Source organism: Glycine max, chromosome 19 (assembly GCF_000004515.6).
Source record: "Glycine max cultivar Williams 82 chromosome 19, Glycine_max_v4.0, whole genome shotgun sequence".
In the NCBI taxonomy this organism is placed as follows: domain Eukaryota; kingdom Viridiplantae; phylum Streptophyta; class Magnoliopsida; order Fabales; family Fabaceae; genus Glycine; species Glycine max.
In genome coordinates this window covers 1,394,069-1,414,374 of record NC_038255.2, presented here as the reverse complement: position 1 = coordinate 1,414,374, position 20,306 = coordinate 1,394,069, and the positions used below count along the sequence as shown (strand labels likewise).

General features: G+C 32.4%; 2 protein-coding genes across 2 annotated transcripts; both read right to left on the bottom strand.

Annotated features, from left to right (window-relative positions):
* Positions 1 to 8,681: 8,681 nt before the first annotated feature.
* LOC113000468 (uncharacterized) lies at positions 8,682 to 9,851 on the bottom strand. Its single transcript, XM_026127186.1, has 2 exons — positions 9,830 to 9,851; positions 8,682 to 9,709 (listed from the first exon to the last, which is right to left on the bottom strand). The coding sequence occupies exons 1-2, from the start codon at positions 9,849 to 9,851 to the stop codon at positions 8,682 to 8,684; spliced, it is 1,050 nt and encodes a 349-aa protein (XP_025982971.1).
* Positions 9,852 to 17,234: 7,383 nt separating this feature from the next.
* Positions 17,235 to 19,498, bottom strand: LOC100803451 (cytochrome P450 82A4-like). The gene is made up of 2 exons (XM_014771725.3): positions 18,336 to 19,498; positions 17,235 to 17,954 (listed from the first exon to the last, which is right to left on the bottom strand). Exons 1-2 carry the CDS (start codon positions 19,278 to 19,280, stop codon positions 17,331 to 17,333), a joined length of 1,569 nt encoding a protein of 522 aa, XP_014627211.1. The 5' UTR covers positions 19,281 to 19,498; the 3' UTR covers positions 17,235 to 17,330.
* Between the last annotated feature and the right edge of the window lie 808 nt (positions 19,499 to 20,306).

Here is a 20,306-nt window from a genome sequence, read left to right as displayed (position 1 = left end):
TCATTGATGACTCAACTATACTTACACGTGGCTCTGGCTATTTATCAAATTTAAGACATTTGTTGGATCTCTTACCTTGACTAGTGATATGAGGTTAAAATAATACATATTAAGTAAAAAATAATTTTGAACTTGAAAGCCAATTTTATAGAGTTAATTTCATATTCATCATAGAATTTGTAGTAATTGCAGAATTTTAACGATCTAATTTGTGACATTACTCTAGGTTTTTTGATTTGCATATATATTTAGATACTTTTGAATTCATATATGTGTTAACCCAAATCATGTCATGGTTGATTTTATTATGATATTTTTCTTTTTTGCTGGTTTGGGATTATTTTGCAGCCTTCTTTGTTTTCTTCAAGATCTCAATTGACTGCAAAATGGCTCATATCATTTCATTTATAAGAAGAACATTGATACAATCAGGTGGATAATCAAAAAGTTGTAAGGTGTGTGATAATATACATGTGTAACTTGTTAATGGATAGAGCTTTCAACGAAAGTGGAAGGGGAAATACAAGAATCTTTCCCTAAGGTGTACCACCTCTATACAAAAAGAAATTATATTTTGGCCCTAAGTTGTCTTGCTTGTAGAGACAGGTTCCTTGGAGGGATTGTTGGTGAAAGTGATGGAGTTCGTGCACAATATTCATTGCTTAAAATAAATATAGCAACTACTTTCAAGAAGAAAATTCGTTGAATGCATTCAATCATGAATATACTCAACAGTTGTTTAAAATCACTTTCTCTTTGCCCATATTAGAATGGGAGTTTCGAAACCCTAAATGAGAAAATGGGGAAAAGAAGCACCCTTTTGTAGTTAATGGTGATCATTTTAAAGGAAGGGTCGAGGCTAGCAGTGTGGGGGAGTCCTTGCTCTAGCGGTAATGTGGCAAACAAAGTTGTAGTCGATGTGAATGCAGGAGATCTTGAATTCAGTGTTGTCTTAGATACATGCATAAGATGATCAACGATTTGAGGTCCTCATTTTGAGGGGCCATAACTTTTAAAAAATCTATAAAAAATTATTAACTTCATTTTGGTGAACTTTTTAATATACAAGGTTTTTATGTTTTATTTATTTATGATTAAATTTATAAATTTATGAAATTTTTTGTCAATAAATTATTTATGAAATACGTTTCGGTTGTTTAGGGATCCATTTTTTATTTTTTACTCTGAACCCCAAAAAAGTCCAATACAACACTGAATTAGTACTTGAGATCGAGGATGAATCATTCTTGGAGAATGCCTATGACGACCACAAACGATGGCATCAACCTCATCATGGGTCTCCCCTCCTCCATGAGCTTTGGCAAGGTGTAGCGGCAAAATCAAAATCTACCATTGACAAGTCACCTTCAAAATCTCATCCCCATCACATGTCAAACTTCTGGTAGTGTCAGTTTAGTTTAATCCTTCATCTTTTAGAAAGTTTATTTTGATCTTTTATTTTTTTAAAGTTGATTCAATATGGTCCTTTTGTGTATATAAAGTTAATGTCGTTAATGGCATAAAGGTATTAGTAGTTAAAAACTACCACAAAATATAATTTTTCCTTCGTCTTCCTCCTCTTCTTATCCCTTCTCCCCCCTCCTCTCTCTTGTCAATCCTCCCTTTCTTCCTTCCTTGGTGCATCCCATCAAGATTTGTCCCTTGGATAACACCCAAGAAGTTCACATTGACAGTGGTGATGGTGGTGCATTGGTGGTTTCATATCTGAGTTGTTTTGGATGGATTTGGCCTGTGATTTGTGTTTAGGGGGTGTTTGGGTTATAGTTGGTGGTGTTGGGCTTGGCAAAGATGGCACAATGGATTGGTTATGGATCTAAGTTGTTTTGGACAAATATGAGTGACTAAGGTTGATGGTGCACATGATATGGTGTGGTGGTTTGGATGGTACCTGGGATTATCGGTGTTTGGGTGGCTATGGTGGTCATTGGGTGCGCATCGACATTTTGGTAGGAGATGGTGACACACCAGTTGATGGTGGTATCTAACTTGGTTGCATGGATCATAAGACTTTGGTTGTGGGTGTACGGTGGTTGTGAGCGGTGGTGATGGGTGAGGGTGGTGCAGTGGGAGAAGAAGAGAAGAAATAAACTTACACTTTATGGTGATTTTTTTCCATTAATATTTTTATCTCATTAATGGAGTTAACATTAGATGGGCAAAAGAATAATTATGAATTAATTTAAAAGGATAAGGATAGAAATATTTTTTTTTAAAAGATAGAGGAATAAACTGAAAAAAAAAATATCATTTGACATTATTTTTATTACTTTTGGCTTTTGATTTACCTTCATGCTTTTGGAGTAGAATTGGACAGGGTATTTCTTGGCAAACTAAATGATTTTAGAATTTGAATTCATTATTTTAGTCATTATTGTTTGAAGAAATTGTCCAATGCTTATGTGCCTTCGTTATCATCCATTGGAGAGTCTAATATGTGATCTAAATTTTTAGTATAATACGCAAACCAACAACTCATCACCATCAACACTCTATGTGACAGCTATACTAGGAATGGATATGCGCAGTTTTGAAAGAAGAATGAGAGAACCATTACCATCCACTAAAAAAATAAAAGTTTTAGGGACCAAATACACAATAAATGTAACAAGATAAATGACTTATTATAACAAGTCATTTTTAATGACTTCCAGCAAACCAACTATATATGTGGTGGTTCACCCTAGCTGGAGCCACCAAAAAGCAAACAAAATGTAAGGATACACTGCCAAAAACAAACGTACTCAACAAAAACATGGCATTTACCTCAAATAAAGCAAGTACTATATTAAACATATCAACTAAAATTATATATATATTTAATATCAATATACAATAAGACAACTCAATGTCATAATCACCACCCACAACTTTTCAATGCACACCAATTATTGAGAGACCAACGAGACTATATCAACATGCATGTGTCAAAATCTATTTGATCGATTTTGGTCCCGATTATGGACTTTATATTAGTTAGGATATGCATAGATGGGGGGTTTCACCACAACAACGCGGGGTTGAAAAGTCATGACTTCTTGGGGAATTGTGCCATCCACATTATCTCAAGCTATTGATCTATTTATTTATTAGGAAATTCCTAAATTATTTATGTTAACTCAATATTTCATTAAAATTCTCAAAATTAATAAGGTAAGTGATCTTCTTAAGTAACATTCATTATTGTCAGTGGTAATATATATGTCAGCATGTAATATCTCTATTTTTTCTAGATTACAAAATTCAATATTGTTTATCTGCCTTAAAATAAATATTAAAAAAATTATTTAAAAATCAGAAATGAAAGGATAAAAACAAAAAGGAAATATAAGGAAAAAATCAAGATTTGCTTATATTGCAAGCACGAGAAATAAAAATTTCAAATTTAAATAATAAAATAAACAAAATACAACGATAAAAATCAAACCTCAAATTAAAAACAAAATTGTAAAGTCGAGTAGATTTTTTATGAAAAATGCATTGAATGTTTACCTGTGATTTTATTGCATTTTTTGTCCTTTTGCTACATGGATAGAGAATGAAAATGTCCTTTCATTTTGTTTTATAGTCATCTGATTTCTGTCAAACCTTTATCCTCAGAACAAAATTTAGTGGTGCTCGTTTGCGGGTATTGTTGTAAAATATAAGAAAAATATTATGTGGAATGAATTTAATATATATAAATTATTTTAATAATAATAAAAATATATAAATATATTAAAATATATATATATATATATATATATATATATATATATATATTTAAAATTCAAATTTTCAAAATGTTAAAATTTATGTTAATTAATAAAAATCTGTTTTAATGATTAATTGTAAACTATATTATATAACATGAAGCAAATAAATTTAAATATTAATTACAAAATATTAAACTTTTAGAAACTTCTATTGAGTTTTCAATAATGCTAAATTTTATATTAAAAAGTGATGCTAGTGTAAGATTTCAAGAATGACGTTATTATGCTACAAGAAAGTACCAATTGCTAAAGCAGCATCAAGAAACTAGTGAGTAACAAGCAATCAGCATTGAGACGTAGTTATCAGAGAATTAAAAATGAATTGATAATATGTAGCAAACAGTTAAGTGTCTGAGGGTTCGTTTAAATAGTGTTAACTTACAGAAAAGCTCCATATAAATTATTAAGAGGCTTCTCAAAATATTTTTAATTTTTTTTATTAAGTTTATTAACTTAAGAAAAACCAATTATCCAAGTGGAGGCCTGGAGGATTGATACCCGCGTAGTGTATGTACGCGTGCGTGCAGCTAGAAATTTGATTCGAGCGCGGTCAAGGAAAAGGAAAACATAATTTATTAAAAATTAAATTTTCACAAGCATAAAATATATATAAAATTTTAATATATTATCTATATTTAATATTTTAAAAATAAAATATATACAACTATATTGCGTAACAAATAATAATATATGAAAAAAAGATATAAATTAGATGAATAAAATAATTTTAGATAATTATACGTGAACTTCTTCTCAACATTATAAATACTTCATTAACACCTTTAGTTTTCATTACCTCTCTTATTTCTATTAAATTATGATACTTATTATATTTATATTTCTCTCTTTTTTCCTTTCTCAATGTTAACTAGTATAGTAATTTTTTATATAATTTCCAATACTTTTGTTATAAATTTTAGGGGGCTGTACTTTTTTATATACTAATTTAAGTACACTTAAATTTTTTGGAGAGATCATGCGCCTCGAAGTCCTCCTTTCCTCCTCCTTGCCTTCATATTATATATATATATATATATATATATTATGAAAGATAAATCTATTTGAGTTTAGCCATTACTATAAAATATAGATTTAACATCGTTATCTTAACATTGATTTTTGATAAAACCGATGTTAACAAAAACGTGATGACATAATTGGAAATAACGTGACTTTGTTAACATCGATTTTTTTAAAAATCGATGTTAACATGACTGAGTTAACATTGGTTTGTTGAAAACTCGATGTTAATGAAGTAATGGTAAAATCGGTTTTTTTGAAAAATCGATGTTAATAAATGATATGTTAACATCACTTAGTTAACATCAGTTTTTAGTAAAAATCGATGTTAAAATCTATATTTAAAAATATATGAACTGTCTCTATGAGCCCTATTTTCTCTCACACACTCTTCCTTACGTTCTTGTCTGTTCGCGTCTCTTTGCCTCTTCGCCGTGTTTGCTCCATCAGCAGGTAAGTCCGTGAGCAGGTAACTCCCCACGCCTCTTCTTCCTCGCATTCCAACATTTTGTCGTCACCACCTTAGCTGCGTTTTGTCTTTTCCATACCTCGTGACAAGTAAGTCCTATTTGGTTTCGAGAAGACGAAACACGCTTGAGGTGGTGACAGCATTGCAACGCGTTTGCTTCATGTCTGAAAATGTGTTCTCTGAAATTGATAATGGTGTAAATGTTGGTGTTGTTGTTATTGCGATTCTCTAATGAAGTTTGTATTCGTAAGTGTTAACTCGTTGGCAAGTATATCAAATCGTCACAAGTAGTAAAGTTCTCGGAAGTCCGAGTGTCGAATCCACGGGGACTTTGTTTGTACTTATATTAATGCAAATCCAATTTAAAAGCAAAAGATAAATTTAAAATAACAGATAAAGAAAGATAGAAGATAAGATAAAGAAAGGATAAAAGATGTAAAGATAAAATTAAAAGATAAAGAATTAAAGATAAAATTAGAAGATAAAAAAGATAGAAGATTAGAAAGATAAAAGGATTTAGATAAAAAAAAAAAAGATAAATTCAAGATAAAATAGTGTTAGGAACTGACTTGCCTTGTCTGCCTAGGATGTATGAGTTTATGATTTTTTTTTTTACCAATTCAGATGATTTTATCCTACCCACATCTATTCATTTACTTGCCCCTGATGTCTCACGATGACAAGCCTATTTTACCTATCTATCTCCCAAATGCCTTTGCAAAGACTCAATAAATAAAATGCATGAAGTTCTAATTCTAGATGTTTGCTTTGACGCATGGGCATAATGCAATCACTCTATGCCTAGCAATGATTTTATTATGATATCTTTTCTTCTTGTTCTATTAGAAGTTATCCTCTCCCGAGCGTCTAACCCTTAAAACTAATGCATGCATATGTTCTTTAAATCTTATTTAGAAGTTACCCTCTCCCGAGCATCTAACCCCTAACAAAATATAAAGATGAGTATGCAAGATAAAAACAGAAAAGAAAATAGGAAAGAAAAAACCTGGTATTACATTGATAAATAGTGAAGAGTACATCATACATCACATTGGCTTCTAGGCTTGCCAGACCCTAACTAAGGGTTTAACCACTCATGACCATTGAGGGCTTTACAATGAGAAAGGGGTGAAAGAAAGAAAGGGAATAAATGAAACCCCTAGGAGAGGGGGTTCTGTCGTGGTGTGTTCTGTCCCTTGGACTGACTCTCTATTTATAGCTGCTGAAGTGGGCTTTGGGCCTTCGTAGGCGCGCTCAGCGCGTGTAGATCGCGGGCTTAGCGCACGTGTTGCAGGCTTAGCGCGCACTTCTGTTGGATCATGGGCTTAGCGCGTGATGCGCGCTCAGCGCGCGTATTGGACTGGGCCTGCTTCAGATTTTCTTCTTTTCTTCAATTTTTCTGGCCTTTTTGCTTGTTACACCTCCAGTTTTTATATCTGTAGCCAAAATTCAACAAAACATTAATTCTTTAATATTTAAGCGCAAATAACTGTTAAATAATTATTTTTAAAGACAATTTTGCCTTATTTTCTATTATCAAAATACAATTATTTAACAGTTATCAAAATCCCCCAAATTAAAACTTTGCTTGTCCCCAAGCAAATCAAATTAAAAGCAGGCTCCGAATGCTTCAACACTTTCAATGGGTACAATTTCTCAGATTCCTCCAAGTGGTCCTTTCCGCATTTGTCATAATCCCACAATGGAAGCATGAATTACATTAAGATGAAATTGGTTAGTATCGGAAATCAATCAAGTTGGTTTGCCTCACTTTCCTCACAAGGTTAGTGTTTATCTCTACGCACAAGTGTCTGGGGTGAGTGTTTAAAATTTATACGACCTGCAACTAAGATTCCTAAATTTTGCACTTCATCTCAATTAAAGTTATTCTTACTTACATTTGGTGGATCACTAAGGACTTTTATTGGCTTGTAATGGGGCCAGGCTAGACAAGAAATCATGGTTTTTCTGGGATTTCAAACTTAAGGTTATAAGAGAGCATTCATCCTAGAAAAACTTATACTTAGCCTAGGCTTTATTTGTTTTTCAGCCTTAACACATATGCAATCTATTTTTCTTATTTCCAACCTTAGCACTTATGACACCTCTTTTTTTTTTTTCTGCCCTTATTTTCTTTTTTCTTTTTTTTTCTTTTTTTTTTTGGAAAGAGACTTTGGGCTTACAAGCTCTTTTTTTTTTTGGGTGCCTTATTATGTGCTACTTTTACATTCCCAAGACCATCTTCATTCTACCCATCCCCCAAATTAGGGGTTTATTATGACTAAAACCTTTATGCTCTCTTAGAACCCTAAAATAAGGTTAGAGATATCACAATTAGGCTCAGGGGTTTTTTTTTTAAAAAAAAAAAAAAAATTGCTAATTTTGGCTCAACAAGGGTGCAAGGGATAAATTTCATCACAGGTTGGCTTTTTGGCTATGTGGCTAAAATAAAAAAATAAAAAAAACATGGCCTTGATCATATCCACCTTATGTAAATAATCTAACAGTCTAAGAATGATGCAAAATTAGGAATTTAAAAACAGACGTTCTCTCATAATTAAGTTCACACAGCTCACCGGGACAAGATAAAGTTATTGGCTTACCGGACCATGATCTCTTTCCATCAAGCTAACCTTTTCTCTCTTTGTGATTCATGTCTCACTGTTTGACTGACTCTTGCTTCCAGGAAACCAGTATTTTCACAATTGTCATGTAGCATTTCAAGTGTTGAATCCTTCAGAAAAAACCTAAATAGTGACTTCACAAATATCATGCAATTTTTATTCAATGACTAAATTTAAACTACTGAAATTAAAATGCATAAAATCAAAATGCACAAATTCAAAATAAAGAAAAGAAATAACACAACTATCCTAAAAGAAACAAATTGCAATTAACTAAAAGAGATAAAGTTAGAAATCTTGGGTTGCCTCCCAATAAGCGCTTCTTTAACGTCATTAGCTTGACGGGTCAAATGCCTTCAAGGTGGCATGAAGGTCACAAAGAACACATCTTCCTTGCATTTTCGTCTCTTAGCTAGAGACGCCATGAAACTCATGTATGCTAGAAACACCTTCCATATTGTAGCAAGAAAAGTGCTGGTGGTCAAGGAGAGAAGGACACTTAAGGGTTTATCATGTTTTCCATGTCTTTCTTCCTTGACAATCAGTTGATGAGGAGTGGTATTGACTTGGAGAATACTTTCTTGTTGAATTTCTACTTGTGAGTACTTCTCCCATTGTTGTGCTTTCTCCTCATTTCTTTCTATCTCTTCCTTCTTTTCTTCTTCCACATCTTCCTCAGTTAAAATTACCTTGCACTCCTTTTTGGGCTTCATCTTAGTATTTACCGTAAAGGTTTCGGTGGGCCTTTCAGCAACTAGCTTAGCTAATTGTACTTCCAGATTTCTGATTGCTGCATCAGTGCTCTTCTGATGTGACCTTGTTTCCTGCATGAATTGCCCTTGTTTTTTGGATGAAGCTTAATAGCATTTCCTCTATACTGATAGGTTGCTTCTCTTGCTGACTCGAATCCTGGCTAGGATGCTGATAGGGTGAACCCCCTTGGTTGAAGTTATTACTTGGATAATATCTCCAATCGTGGTCCTGCAAAAAATTATCGCTCTGATAGAATCCTGGTGGTCCTCTTTGATGAAATCCTTGATGATTATGACTGCTCATGTAGTTAATTTCATTGGATGCTTCATCTTGGACCATGCATAAGCCTGACGCATGTGTTCCTCCACATATGTGACATCCCCTTACCTGCATAATAGAAGAGTGAGAATGACTTATCGCTTGTAGTTGCTGTGGAAGCTTGTTGAGGGTCTCTGTCAGGGCTTCTAATTGTTGGGACAACAACTTCTTTTGAGCCAAGATTGCATCTTGAGTGGTGAGTTCTAGAAGGCTTCTCTTTGTTGGTGCATATGTGTGATCACGAAGAATGGCGTGATCACTAGCTGCCATGTTTTCTATGAGTTCCATTGCCTCCTCCGGTGTCTTTAGCTTGATCTTCCCTCCTGCGGATGCATCTAGTAATTGCTTTGATTGTGGTCGCAGGCCATCTATGAAGATGTTTAGTTGCACCGGTTCACTGTAGCCATGTGTAGGCGTCTTCCTGAGTAACCCATGAAAGCGATCGAGTGCCTCGCTGAGGGATTCATCTGGAAATTGATGGAATGAAGAAATTTCCATCTTCCCTTCAGTGGTCTTTGACTCTGGGAAATATTTCTTCAAGAACTTCTCCACCACCTCGTCCCATGTCCGCAGGCTATTCCCCTTAAATGAGCGAAGCCATATTTTTGCTTCCCCTGCTAGTGAAAAAGAGAAAAGATTGAGGCGTGTTGCATTTTCAGGAACTCCGGCTATCTTCACCGTGTTGCAAATGTCGATGTATGTGGCCAGGTGTGCGTATGGATCTTCACTTGGTAGGCCGTGAAATAGATTCCCTTGAATCAGCTGGATCAAGGAATATGGATATGAGAAGTTGGCCGCCTACACCTCTGGTCTGGCTATGCTGGTGAAGTATTGAGGTATAATAGGACTAGAGTAATCATCTAGTGTCATACTCTTTGGACGATCTTCTGTCATGATGCGTTCTCTAGAGAAGGAATGTGCACTATTCACAAAAGAAATAACTACCGTGCACGTTATCACAGAATAAAAATTAAACTTAAATATCTTTTTATTTTTATTTTTTATTTTTTTATTTTTATTTTTTTAAAAAAAAGAATAAAGAGAAAAAATTGAAAAATAAAATGAAGCAACTAAAAAAATAATAGAAAAAAGAAAGTAAACTAAAAAATAAAAGTGAAAACTAATTGCTTTAAAATTGGAATATACAAATAATCAAGTACGAAAAACAAAGTCCCCGGCAACGGCGCCAAAAACTTGTTAACTCGTTGGCAAGTGTACCAAATCGTCACAAGTAGTAAAGTTCTCGGAAGTCCGAGTGTCGAATTCACAGGGACTTTGTTTGTACTTATATTAATGCAAATCCAATTTAAAAGCAAAAGATAAATTTAAAATAACAGATAAAGAAAGATAGAAGATAAGATAAAGAAAGGATAAAAGATGTAAAGATAAAATTAAAAGATAAAGAATTAAAGATAAAATTAAAAGATAAAAAAGATAGAAGATTGGAAAGATAAAAGGATTTAGATAAAAAAAAAGATAAATTCAAGATAAAATAGTGTTAGGAATTGACTTGCCTTGTCTGCCTAGGATGTATGAGTTTATGATTTTTTTTTACCAATTCAGGTGATTTTATCCTACCCACATCTATTCATTTACTTGCCCCTGATGCCTCACGATGACAAGCCTATTTTACCTATCTATCTCCCAAATGCCTTTGCAAAGACTCAATAGATAAAATGCATGAAGTTCTAATTCTAGATGTTTGCTTTGACGCATGGGCATAATGCAATCACTCTATACCTAACAATGATTTTATTATGATATCTTTTCTTCTTGTTCTATTAGAAGTTATCCCCTCCCGAGCGTCTAACCCCTAAAACTAATGCATGCATATGTTCTTTAAATCTTATTTAGAAGTTACCCTCTCCCGAGCATCTAACCCCTAACAGAATATAAAGATGAGTATGCAAGATAAAAACAGAAAAGAAAATAGGAAAGAAAAAACCTGGTATTACATTGATAAATAGTGAAGAGTACATCATACATCACATTGGCTTCTAGTCCTGTCAGACCCTAACTAAGGGTTTAGCCACTCATGGCCATTGAGGGCTTTACAATGAGAAAGGGGTGAAAGAAAGAAAGGGAATAAATGAAACCCCTAGGAGAGGGGGTTCTGTCGTGGTGTGTTCTGTCCCTTGGACTGGCTCTCTATTTATAGCTGCTGAAGTGGGCTTTGGGCCTTCGTAGGCGCGCTCAGCGCGTGTAGATCGCGGGCTTAGCGCGCATGTTGCAGGCTTAGCGCGTGCTTCTGTTAGATCGCGGGCTTAGCGCGCGTGTTGCAGGCTTAGCGCACACTTCTGTTGGATCATGGGCTTAGCGCGTGACGCGCGCTAAGCGCGCGTATTGGACTGGGCCTGCTTCAGATTTTCTTCTTTTCTTCAATTTTTCTGGCCTTTTTGCTTGTTACACCTTCAGTTTTTATATCTGTAGCCAAAATTCAACAAAACTTCAATTCTTTAATATTTAAGCGCAAATAACTGCTAAATAATTATTTTTAAAGACAATTTTGCCTTATTTTCTATTATCAAAATACAATTATTTAGCAGTTATCAGTAAGCTATGATAGTGTTGTTGTTTGTGTTTTATTTTTGCTTGGTTTGCGGTTATTACCGTGGATGTTAAATTATACATGTGTTTTTAAGCTATGATAGTGCATCGTGTTGTATATAGTTGTGGCCTTCTGGTTCATGTATATGGTAGTAGCTTCATGTACACACTGCTTGAAAATAGGCTTTGGTTGCACAACTTTGTTTCTGATTTGCATGGTTTTGTATGTATGTGCTTGTTAATAGGACTTTGTGTTGTTGTGACAATTCTTTCATAGCCTTAGGCCCCCAAAATAGGAATATCATATAGGTATGTCAAATGTATCATGCATATGAATGTCATGTTTATATTATAAATGGAGTTTAGAAACCATGGATGAACATCAACAAAATTGGAAGGAAATGGCTAACATAATGATAAAGATTAACAAAGAATCAGATGAAATGTTCAACACTATTCATGTTATTGATTAGGTTAGAAATTATTTCAAGACTATTCTAAAATAAACACGACTTGATATATAATAATACTTTTGCTTATATTAATTTATTTGTTAAATATAGTCTTACAGTGAAATGAATAGGTCATTTGCTATAAGATGAAAGGATGAACTAGAGCCTACGTGACATTTGCTACACTCTAGTGGTAGCATGCACTTTGTCATATATAACCAAGATTTAGTGAGTCCAACTCTAGCTACTTGTTGGATGGACAAAACTTAGAGAGTTTTATAGGCTCACTGAAAATCATCAGGTCACCTTGACCTACTATGGACAAAGTGTTTTATTCCTCACCATCTTCAAAAGCAACTCTGAATCAAAAGTTTTTCCTAAATGACATTCTTTGTACCATTAAGTTCCTAACTCAATCACTTTTAAATTCTTTCTCACTGAGTACAAAGTGACTTACAACAATTTAATGAGTAATTAAGTACTTCTTTTTGTATGTCAAATTTTGATATCATATAATTATCTAATATGAATTTCTTTTGCATTTCAGGATGTGCCAAATACCATTTACTCATTTATAAAAACTGCAAGATTCACTCATCTGAACTTGGAAGGGATAGAGTGTAGAATAATTTATAATCATCATAACAAGACCGCAAAAATTGAAAATGGATGAATGACTTTTTCACAAATACAAAATTTGCTTCTTAGAACTCAAATTATATTTGAGTTCCCAGATGTAATTTCTAATTTTGTTTTATGTTGGCTTTGTTTGTAATTAAATTATATTACTACTTTAATATATTATCAATTTGTAAATTTTTGTTTACAATATATTATTTTGTTTATAAATGTTTATAACTACCTTTGGTGCATGATATATTGATATACTTTATTTATAACTTTTGGTCCATGGCTGATTTTATGCGTTTTTATACAACTTTGAACGATAAGTGATATGAATTAATTACTATAAATTACTGATTAAAAAACAAATACAATATTTAAAAATAAATCATAAAACAACGTTGGTTTTTAGGATAACCGATATTGTTAGTAAAAAATATCAAATTTTTAAATAACCAATGTTATTTTCTTTATACCAACATCGATTTTTAGAAGAATTGTCATAGAATGTATTGTTCTTTATGTTATTTTTTGTTTTGATTATTACCTATATTACAATGATTCATACCAATACATTTTGATTAATTGTCACTTAATAATTGGTAAAAAATCTACCATTTTACTCATGTGTAACAATAGAAAGCCACACATACATATACATATATACATACACACACACATATATATATATAGTGGCTACAAACATGATTGCCTAAGAAAACAGATACCCAATAAATTGCCAATGAAATTTTGTTTGTTTGCGTAATGATATTAAAAAATTATTTTGTTTCTAGCACTTAATATTATACTTCTTTTATCTTATTATATTTTTTTATCACATTATATTATCTTTCATATTTATGTTTCGTATACTCCTATGAGTCGTATAATATAAATTGAAATATTTAATTTGCACTTTCCTTACACTCTTGAATAAATGTTTTTAATTAATACTCTCATTTTGCTTATTCTCTTAATTAAATATTCTCTATACTCTCTCTTTTCTCTTAATGCGAGGTGTGTTTACACATCTCCACAAAAACCATAAAACTATAAAATATGTCTTCTAATCATTTCAACTCAAATTATTTTTTTATTTTTATTTTTATACTTGATTTTCTTAATCATTGATGCATTTTAATTTTAAAATAACATTACATCACAATTGATTATGAATAAACTTTCTTATAATATAATTTATAAATTTAAAAATATTTATGTATCGTGAATTATAATTATAATTATTTAAAACAACATTTATCCTATGTAATACTCATGTTAAAATATCACTTATTAGATAAAATACTTGTGTAATGTGCATGTTGTTAGGGAATTTTCGTGTGGACACGTGAAATTAAGTTTCGAAGTAGTGTTTAGGACACATGGGTCTAGGTCGTCTCCCATAAGACTAGTAATTATTCAAGCAAGTCCAATCACAAGACTAAGGTTTTGTAAGAATATTTTTCAATAGTTTGTGTTTGAATAATAAAAGAATAATATAAGAATAAAAACAAGTAATAAAAAGAGAATAAATAAAGGATAGTCGCAATATTGTTGTGAGAATGAGTAGTTTGAACAATTAGGGTAAGACTTGATTTCTTCCTTTTTCAATGAAACAATATCAATTAATCTAGTTATTCATGTAATTAATTTATTTCACATTCAGAGTTATTTTCTAACCTTGATGTCTTAGGCAGAGGAGTCTAACTCCTTTAAATTAAGTCCCAATATTTTTGTAAATTATTATAAATGACCAACATCAACATTTAAGAATTTAAAAGAACCTAATTGATATTGACCTATGTCTATAATTAATCCCAATTAGGATCTCTTTTCAGTTCAGAAATTAAACGAATGTCTATCAACTAAACTATCAATTCCTAAGATCAAGCAATATCTGATCAATCTAGAACAGACATTAAGGGAAGAAGAATAATAATAAAATTGAATAGTATTAAAAGAAGAGTATTACATGAAATTAAATTCAGTCATTTTCAACTTCGATAGATAAAGAGATTAATTGTTCATAGATTGATTATAATAATCAAATCCAAACATAAAAAGTATATAATGATTTAAAGCTAAGAGCCCTAAAAATGGTTCTCTTTCACATAGAAAGTTGTTGTCCAAAACGCTCTGAATCCCCTCCTTTAGGTTTTTATAAAAGGAGATATGTTCGTGTCATTCAAATAGAGACTGGATATGGTATCCTTCAGATGTCAGGAGATGAAAAATCTAAGATAAAGGATGCAGATAACTCTACTGCTTCGTTCATGCTTCTGGCCTTACAGGAGTGTAAGAAATTAATCATTTGTGAGAAAGACCTTAAAAGAAAAACTTCGAGCATACAGAAAGGAAATGAAGTGGAACATTACCTACAGTATGCTTTTCTTTGGTAAAGTAAGAATGAAATTAAAAAGACAAAATTACAAAAGAAACAAAATCACGCATAAAAGCATCAAACAAACACTTGTATGAAATTTGGATCATGTAAAGCGAGCTTCGATCTCTTTTAGAGGGTAAACTGACCTTATAAATATAAACACCGTTTAATTGTTTATCAGTTTAGATGAGTTTTTATTTATTGTTTTTAAAATAAATCAACATTTGGATTAGTTTTTATTTTTAAGAATTAAAATTATTGTCAACAACATCTTTGTTTGTGAATAGCACCTCTAGAATCCGATGGAGTCTTTTTGACCTTCGAGTACTACGGTCATCGTTCATGGCTGTCCCGTCATGGTGAAGAGACCACAAAGGCCTCTTGCTGTTCTTCCAAAGCCAGGAGCAGCCATGGTAGCAGCCTCGATAAAAAGTCGTGCTTGTCGTCGATCTGGTTCTATCAAACCCTTTGTATTTTTTTGGAGAAGAAACCAATATACACCTCTTTTGAAAACACACCATCTGAGTTCACTCCTTTTCGTTCATTGCCACTTCTAGCATTCGGAAGATCTCGTTCATGAATCAGTATTCTCACATGCTGCTTGTGTCCAATTTGTCACCACCTTTGTCGCTTTCGGCGTTTGCCTTTGTTTAAGATTTTGTTGTTAGTATTGAATTGTTTTTAAACCGTAGTTTGCGTGTCTAAACTGCTAAAAATATATTTAAACCTTATTTTTCTTCAAAAATATTTCTCTATCCACCCTAATTTACACCCATTTTTTAGATGCACGTTTCTACCATCAGGTTCTTTGGCAAGAACAAGTATAAAGTAATACACAATAATGTAATTTATCAGACAACAGACAATAGTAAAGTGTGCGGCACTCAATTTTGTCCTGAATACAAGTGAGCTTGTTTGACAAATTCTCCAAGTAGCAAAATAAGGACAAAACACACCAATAATCACACATAAACAATCAATTTAATTTTTTAAAAAATTCGTTTGATTTAACTTGATGTTGAACTGGCAACCAGGCAAACTTCTTCTTTCCCTCTATAATTCCAAATATATTAATGGAAAGTCTTTTTTTTTTTTTACAGTCAAATTAATGGAAAGTCTTGTAGATGTTTAACTTGGCAAACACGTCAAGTTCTAAAGGCAATCTTTATAAGATTACAAATTGACTATACATGTTAGATATTTTTCCTGTATGAGTGTTATAAATATACACTTTGATCATTTAAACATTAAAAAGTTAACACCATGAGCAATATATCGTATGTAATTATCTATATATTTTATTTTTTTAATACTTTTAATGAACACATCTAAAAATATATCCTAAAATGAAAGGAATAACTCTTTGTTGTCCTATTTTTGTATTCAAAAATAATTTTCATGCATAAAATAGTAGCAACTAGCAATTGCTTGACAAGTAATTATATATTATCACACTCTTCTTATTGACTGAGGATTTTTCTAGTTTTTTTTCTTTACAAACACACTGAGGATTTTTCTACATTCTTAGCAAAAAAAACTAGTCATATGTCTTACGTGTCTCAAACATATTTGATAGAGTAAAATAGCTTTGTGATTTCCGAAAGATTAACAAACTGTCATATTATATTAAAAACTAATTGATATAAAAAGATTAATAAGTTATAAACTTTTTTCTTTTAAAAATAAAAATAGTGCTTTTATCATTTAAGAACTAATATTATCAATCTTAAATTTTGCAATAATGGAAATGAAGTGGAACATTTGCTGGCAAAGATATAAAAAGGATTATATTTGAGTGGGTTAAACAATAAGTTGGTTGCCCTTATCAATGTTGTATCCTACACACTGAAGATAACATACAAAAAGTTACATCAGCATCATTCGCAAGAGGATGGAAGGTGGTCATTGATAGAATACTAACAAAGGAGTACCTACTTAGAAAGGGGATTCTATCACACTTAGATCAATAACTTTGTAAGTGTGAACTAGAAATATCAATATAAATTATAAGAAATAAGAAAAAAAACTACAGTTTAAAATATCAATATACCAATGAAATAAGAAAAGGTTTGCAATCACAAGAACATGAATTTGGGTCGAAATAAATAATTAATTCAGCTTTAATATAAATGATATTGTGACCAAATAATCCTCAAAAAAAAATCTTCAAGCAGACTCCCTCCTTCATGATAGTTAATAGTTAAAAAAACTTGACAATTATACAGGCATATAAAATAGAAAGAAAGTAACAATTATACATTGTTGAAATAATTTGAGGCAAACCTTATTTAATATAGAAGTAGATCGAATAGTTCAACAATAAACTATACACCAATATCACTCAGCTAACACATGGATCGTATGCTTTCATACATAACAATTAGGAGATAAATATGGTTTAATAAGAATGTCAAGTGGGGTAGATATAGTGTTGGTTGATCCAAAGGTTTCAGTTATATCAAGAGGTTCAATTGACATATTTAGGATTTGAAAGGAATGCAAAAACCTAGCAAGAATTAAATGAACCATTTGAAGGCCAAAGGATATTCCAGGACAAATTCTTCTACCACCTCCAAATGGTAATAGCTCAAAATGATGACCCCTAACATCAACATCTTTGTGGGTGGTGAGAAACCTTTCTGGTTTGAACTCTAATGGATCTGACCAAACATTAATATCTGTGTGAATCTTCCAAAGATTTGTAATTAGACGTGTTCCTTTTTCAATGTTGTAGCCACCTAAAGTGCAATTCTCCGTGAATTCTCGAGGTACTGAGAGAGGACCTGCAGGGTATAATCTTAAAGTTTCTTTGACAACAGCTTGAAGGTATGTTAACTTACTTATATCAGATTCAGTTATACATCTTTCTTTTCCAACTTGGATGTCAAGTTCCGCTTTAACATTTTCCAACGCAAAAGGATTTCTCAACATCAAGCATATTGCCCACGTAAGAGTAGTACTGGTTGTGTCAGTTGCTCCTAAAATTACTGCCTGCAAATCAAACATATGTAATGAAAATGAAGAATGTCCCATAAGTGAGGAGTTTAATTAAATAAAACACAAAGCAAATGGACATGATATTTACATGCTAAAGATTTTTGTTTTTTTTTATTGTAGTTTCACTTCTTTTCGATCTCTGGTACATAAATTTAAAAGATATCCCTCTGATCAAAATACATTTCCAACGGATCTCAAATCAATTAATAAATTAGATTTTTACTCATCTACTATACTCCAACAAAAAACTAACCTCTTTTACTATATATATATATATATATATATATATACCATTCTAATCATAAAATTATACGTATTAGTCACGTTTTCTTGGCTTTAATCTTTAATTTTTCAAAATCATAGCTTACTACATACCAGTACAGTGGATTTGATGATGGTATCGGCATCAATCCCTTGAATTGTTTTTCCATCAAGCAAGGAAATCATCACATCCATGAAGTCTCGATCAATACTTTCACCCAAAGACCTGTTTTGTCGGTGCTCCTCTAACCACTCACCCAAAATATTATCCAGTTCTTTCCCAGTTTCTTTCATGGCCTTCTCATGGCCACCAAAATCAAACCTTCTCAAAAAAGGAATAGCATCTCCCACTGTAAACACCCCTATGAGACGCATGAACTCCTTCACAGCTTTCACACATCTTTGAGCCATCTCTTGATCATCCACAGTTGTAGCACTGAAATATCGCTTCCCAACGACCATTTGAAGAACCATGTTGAATGTCAAATGATAAAACCATTGTTTCAGCTCTACCAATGCATAACCAGACTCGTTCTTTTTGCTACACCAAACATTGAAGAGATCTTTAATCGAATGTTGAACTTCAGAGACACGAACATCTTGTAGTTGCTCCACTCGGCGATTAGAGAGGATCTCTAACGTTGCAACCTTTCGTAGTTCGCGCCAATAAGGACCATAGGGTGCAAAGCCTAACATGGCTTGGTTGTAGCCCATGTACTCAACGGCAACAAGCTTAGGGCGAGACGAAACAAAAATGTCATTTGTGGTGAAGCATTCCTTAGCTATTTCCCAATTGCTAATTACTAAAGCCTTTTTGACGCCAAGTTTGATGGTGAATATGGGTCCATACTTGTCAGCCAAATCACCCAAGGCTCTATGGGGTATATGTGAACCATTTAACAGTGGAAGGTGACCAAGTATTGGCCATGCACCTGCAACTGTGGGAGCCTCTTTTTTACCTCGAGCAAATTTGAAGGGATGATACAAAAACAAACAGAAGAGGATTAGCGAAAGAACTCCAATTGTATTGGCATTAAGGTAATTTAGAACAAAATCCATTTTTGCTAGTTAAGGTTGCTTCTTGTAGCTGGAGTCTGGAGATCGAGATGTGCAGTAATGCTTTTCATTATGCTTAAATAGATCAATCATTGCTATATAAAGAAAGAAGTCTGAAGAATCATGAGGGTGAAGAGAAGATTTACGATTGTGCCACCATTTTATAAAATGAGTGTTGATTTTGCTTTCTTTTTTAAAAAATATGATTTTCATATATATCCTACTCACTTCTCCTCAGGTTTAGAGTATATAAATGTATAATATGATGCCTTCAGGAGAAATTTTCTAACTGCATGCGTTATGGGCTCATAATTGCTTCACATTTAATTATTAGCAATTCTGTCCAAATCTTCTGGGAAATCTTAGACACCTCATGTCAATTATATTTTATTTTATGCTTTGGCATCTTTTTCATTGTTGATGTATCAAACATTGACTTGGCTTTCTCGTGCGTCATGTTATTGGGGATTTATTAGAAGCCGTTCACCAGCTAGCTGTTGTTAACTTGTTATGCTATTATTATGTACAATTCCTTTTTTCTTTTTTAGCTTTATGTTGGATTTGGAGGCAACGTATGTTCTTTGCTGGGGAGGAGTATTTTTGGATGGAGAACAACATCGTGCTTCCTGTACAACTCTCTTCTTAAAAATAAACCTTTTTGCTTATCTAATTTTATTATATTTTTTGAAATCACTGTTTTTATTCATGTAAAATGAGTGACTTTTAATTTTGATTCTTGTAAATCATTTTTTTCATTACTCCAAAATTTAAAATTATTATTTTTTGTCCCTAACAATTAATGACTTTTGACGTAAATAAATAATATATATTTTAGAGTTCTAAAAAAAATAGAGGTGTCACATGCTGACATCTTAAGCAGACACTATTGCACTTCTTCCTAAACTTATAAATATAATGTTTAAATCTCATTTCTCTTCGCTGCACTTCTTTTTTTTTTTTTTTTGAGGTGGGTTCTCTGTTCTAAGACATAACACATGCAAGTAATACACTACTATTTGACTTCTGAGA